At 70.7% G+C, this 1,344-nt stretch overlaps 1 protein-coding gene across 1 annotated transcript in view; it reads left to right on the top strand.

Annotated features, from left to right (window-relative positions):
• Positions 1-1,328, top strand: part of AURANDRAFT_68470 (hypothetical protein) — a gene marked incomplete at both ends in the record, with an annotated part of 6,359 nt that extends 5,031 nt beyond the window's left edge. Inside the window, one exon of the mRNA XM_009044164.1 lies at positions 794-1,328. Within this exon, the coding sequence (XP_009042412.1) occupies positions 794-1,328 (535 nt within the window). The remainder of the gene's footprint in view (positions 1-793) is intronic.
• Positions 1,329-1,344: the final 16 nt, after the last annotated feature.

The following is a 1,344-nucleotide window of genomic DNA, read 5'->3' as shown; positions in this document are numbered from 1 at the left end:
CTCCCCCGCGAAGGCGCCCGCGACAAGACTTACGCGTCCGGGCGGTTCGGGTCCGGTGGAAGGAAACCGAGGCGCGCTGGAGGGCACCGTGTCCGGTTTGGCGCCACGCGAGGAAGGGGGTTTTGGGGCAGCTCTTGGACGTGTTCGCGATGATGATGGTCGTGGACCGTCTGCTGGCGCTGCAGAGCCCTTCGTTGGTACCTATGGATGGGCTCGAGCATCTCAGGACACGAAAAGTTCTCGACCTCGAATGCCCGCACGCTGCCCGAGAAACTGTGTTGCGACACCGTCGGCGCCGGGGCTGCGCAGGCTCTGAGATCGTGGGAAAAGTGTGTCCTGAAGGTTTCGAGCCCCCCGCGGGTACCCATAGGGCGCCTCCAACCTCTAAGGACAAGAAAATATCGCACACTCGACTCACACCGCCGCCCTCTCGTCCCGCCGCCGAACAACCGTCGCGCTCGCGAGCCAACGCAATGATCTCAGCAGCCCAAATTCGCTGCCCCGCCCCGTCGAAGGGTTCCGCAGCCGCGCCGCGCCGCGCGACCCGCCATCGTTGCACTCAGCCCGCGCGCTGCGGCGTGGAAGAAGAAAGAAAACGCTAGCGGCGGCCCCGAGTAGTACGAGGACCTCGCGTTTCGCCTGCCACCCCATCTAGATTTATATCCCCTTGGCCCATCGTGTTGTGTTCAGCAACGACGGCACCATCAAAGTCGATCCAAAGCGGCCCGACTCGTGCGCGCCATCAATCGCGACTGCTGCCGCTGAGCGCGCGCGCTGCAGGACTCGGCAGCAGGTTCGGACGGGCATTGGCGACTGTCGCTCTCGAGGCGAACATGAGCGACGACGACGGCGAGAGCACGCGGCCCGACGGCGAGAGCACGCCGTCGAGCCCGCGGCCCGCGCGGGCGCGCCAGCCGTCGACGCTGCTGCGCGGCTTCTTCCGGGACGTCGACCTCCGGCGCGTCGACTGGCAGCAGCGCCAGTTCGAGGCCAAGGCGGCCGGCGGCCGCAAGCGGCCGCGGCCCGGCGGCGGCCGCGGCCGCAAGAGCAAGCAAGAGCACCGCGCGCCCCCGGCGGAGACGCCGCCCGCGACGGAGCTGCCCGCGGCGCTCTTCGCGGCGCGGCCCGAGCGGCCGCCGACGGGCAAGCAGAAGAAGCCCGCGCACGGCCGCGTCGTCGAGCGCGGCGCCGGCGCGCTCCGCGCGCGCGCCGCGCGCTGCGCGCGCGTCCTGCCCGAGCTCGGCGAGTGGCTCTTCGGCGACGAGGCCCAGGCGTCGGCGCGCGCGCGGGACTTCGACGAGCTCGCGCGGCTGTTGGGCGAGGCGGAGGTCGACGCGCGCGGCT

The sequence above is a fragment of the Aureococcus anophagefferens genome (genome assembly GCF_000186865.1).
Source record: "Aureococcus anophagefferens unplaced genomic scaffold AURANscaffold_160, whole genome shotgun sequence".
Taxonomy (NCBI): Eukaryota; class Pelagophyceae; order Pelagomonadales; family Pelagomonadaceae; genus Aureococcus; species Aureococcus anophagefferens.
The sequence above is the reverse complement of the archived record's forward strand: the minus strand, read 5'-3'. Positions and strand labels throughout refer to the sequence as shown.